At 43.2% G+C, this 2,125-nt stretch overlaps 1 protein-coding gene across 1 annotated transcript in view; it reads right to left on the reverse strand.

Annotated features, from left to right (window-relative positions):
- The window catches only part of EPG5 (ectopic P-granules autophagy protein 5 homolog (C. elegans)), a 125,634-nt gene that overhangs the window by 57,049 nt on the left and 66,460 nt on the right, over positions 1 to 2,125 (reverse strand). Inside the window, 1 exon segment of the mRNA XM_011949334.1 lies at positions 1,777 to 2,019. Within this exon segment, the coding sequence (XP_011804724.1) occupies positions 1,777 to 2,019 (243 nt within the window).

A 2,125-nucleotide genomic window follows, 5' to 3' on the forward strand; every position in this document is an offset into this window, starting at 1 on the left:
TGAGGTGGGCAGATCACAAGGTCAGGAGTTCGAGATAAGCCTGACCAACATGGTGAAATTCTCATCTCTACTAAAAATACAAAAATGAGCCAGACGTGGTAGTGCACACCTGTAATCCCAGCTACTCAGGAGGCTGAGGCAGGAGAATCACTTGAATCTGGGAGGCAGAGGTTGCAGTGAGCCAAGATTGCGCCACTGCACTTCAGCCTGGGTGACAGAGCAAGACCTTGCCTCAAAAAAAAAAGTTCCAATTTTCCAGTAAAAACCTTTTAAAAAATATGATACTTCCTTCATTTTTATTTTGTTTTCTTTTTACCAGCAGTACTAGAAAAATAGTCAGCAAACACACAAATTACTGGGTGGGGGACTGGGAGGTGGCCTGGCCTGACTTTACTCAATAAAGTGGAAAATTACCTCCTTTACCACTGCAACAGCCAGTCCAGGAACAGAGACAAGGACAGGGCTTTGGGGTTCTTACAGGGAAGAGGTTGTTAGGTAGTTCTCTCCTCCAGTTTCTGACTCAGTGAAATAGATGGCCACTTTATGAACACATACCAGGAAGGGGAACATAACAGAGGCAGAAGGGAATATCAAAGACTTTCTTGGCTTATCTAAAATGTTCACAGAGAAAGCCTTCCACTGCTTAAGGCTGGTTAAAAAGAAGTTCTCCTTCAACAAGCAACATAAGGGGAGAAATCATTCTGGAGGCTGAGAGAGAGCCCTAAAAGGTTGAGGGCAAGTAAACCTGAGGCCTCAGTGCTAGTTGAAATGGGGGCCTCATCGAGCTATTGGGTATTCAGGATTAATTCTTAAGAGCCATTTTTATTAAGTCTTATTTGTAAGACTAGTATTTGGTTTATCTCAAACTTATAAATGAAAGATGAAGGAATAGTGCAAAAGGAATCCAAACCTACCTTCAGAGTTCTTAACCTTTTACAGGAAACAAATATTGTACCCTGATTTTATAGGGCACATATTTTTGGGAGATTACTAGACCCCTCATCCTAGGTGGATCCCTGAATCCGGTGGAGGATGAACCAACTTAAAGAGCCCTGCCTCAGTCATTTGTTTCTTTTGAAGAGCTATTCTAGGCTATGTGTGGTGGCACACACCTGCAGTCTCAACTGCTCAGGAGGATCACTTGGGCCCAGGAGTTTGGGGCTGACGTGCACTATGATCATCTCACTATGATCGTGCCTATGAATAGCCACTGCACTCCAGCCTGGGCAACATAGTGAGACACTCCTTCTTAGAAAAAGAAGTATTCTAGCAAGGTTTTTTTGAAACGGAGTCTCACTCTGTTGCCCAGGCTGGAGTGCAGTGGCATGATTATGGTTCATTGTAGCCTCAACCTTCTGGGCTTAAGGGATCCTCCCATCTCAGCCTCCCAAGTAGCTGGGACCACAGGTGCATGCTACCAGGCTTGGCTAATTTTTTTTTTTTTTTGTAGAGATACGGTCTCACTATGTTGCCCAGGCTTTCTAGTAGGCTTTAATCATTGTTTACCTGCTATGATAAAATTTGGTTTATTTCTATTTTTACACACAGAAGTAGAAGAGGATTTATCACTCAGACTACAGGCACTCAACACAAGTACATCCAAACTGTTGATTCAGTTCTCTTGAGGAACATAAAAGAGAAACATTTCAAGATGCAAATCTATATCAAAGCCACCTTCCATACTCAATCTAACCATGTTAAGAGAATAACATCCAGCAGTTTGTAACACAGTTAACTGCTCCAGCATAGTACCTGTGCTGCAGACAACAATGTAAGAGGCTAAATAACCATACTCACCTCACCAGCTCCTTGTGCAGTTCTGGTGAAGTCAGGTAACCAGGGGTGCCAGACTGGCTCTCTGGCAGCCCTTCACTGCCCTCTGCTGGAACACGGAGGGCCTTGCTTGCAGCATGGTGGAAGTCAGCCACCTCGGTCAAACGTCTCTTCATTTCTTTCAACAAACTGATATGAGCAGGACTTTGAAAAAACCTTCTTCCAATACAACCATCTATGGGTAACCTTAAAAAAACGCAAGCACAGATCTATAACCTTTCAACACAAGATGTACTTTCTGTATGGCATAAAATAGCAGTCAATTAGCAAGGCAATTTACTGTGATTGTGGA

The sequence above is a fragment of the Colobus angolensis genome, unplaced genomic scaffold, assembly GCF_000951035.1.
Source record: "Colobus angolensis palliatus isolate OR3802 unplaced genomic scaffold, Cang.pa_1.0 Scaffold299, whole genome shotgun sequence".
Taxonomy (NCBI): Eukaryota; Metazoa; Chordata; class Mammalia; order Primates; family Cercopithecidae; genus Colobus; species Colobus angolensis.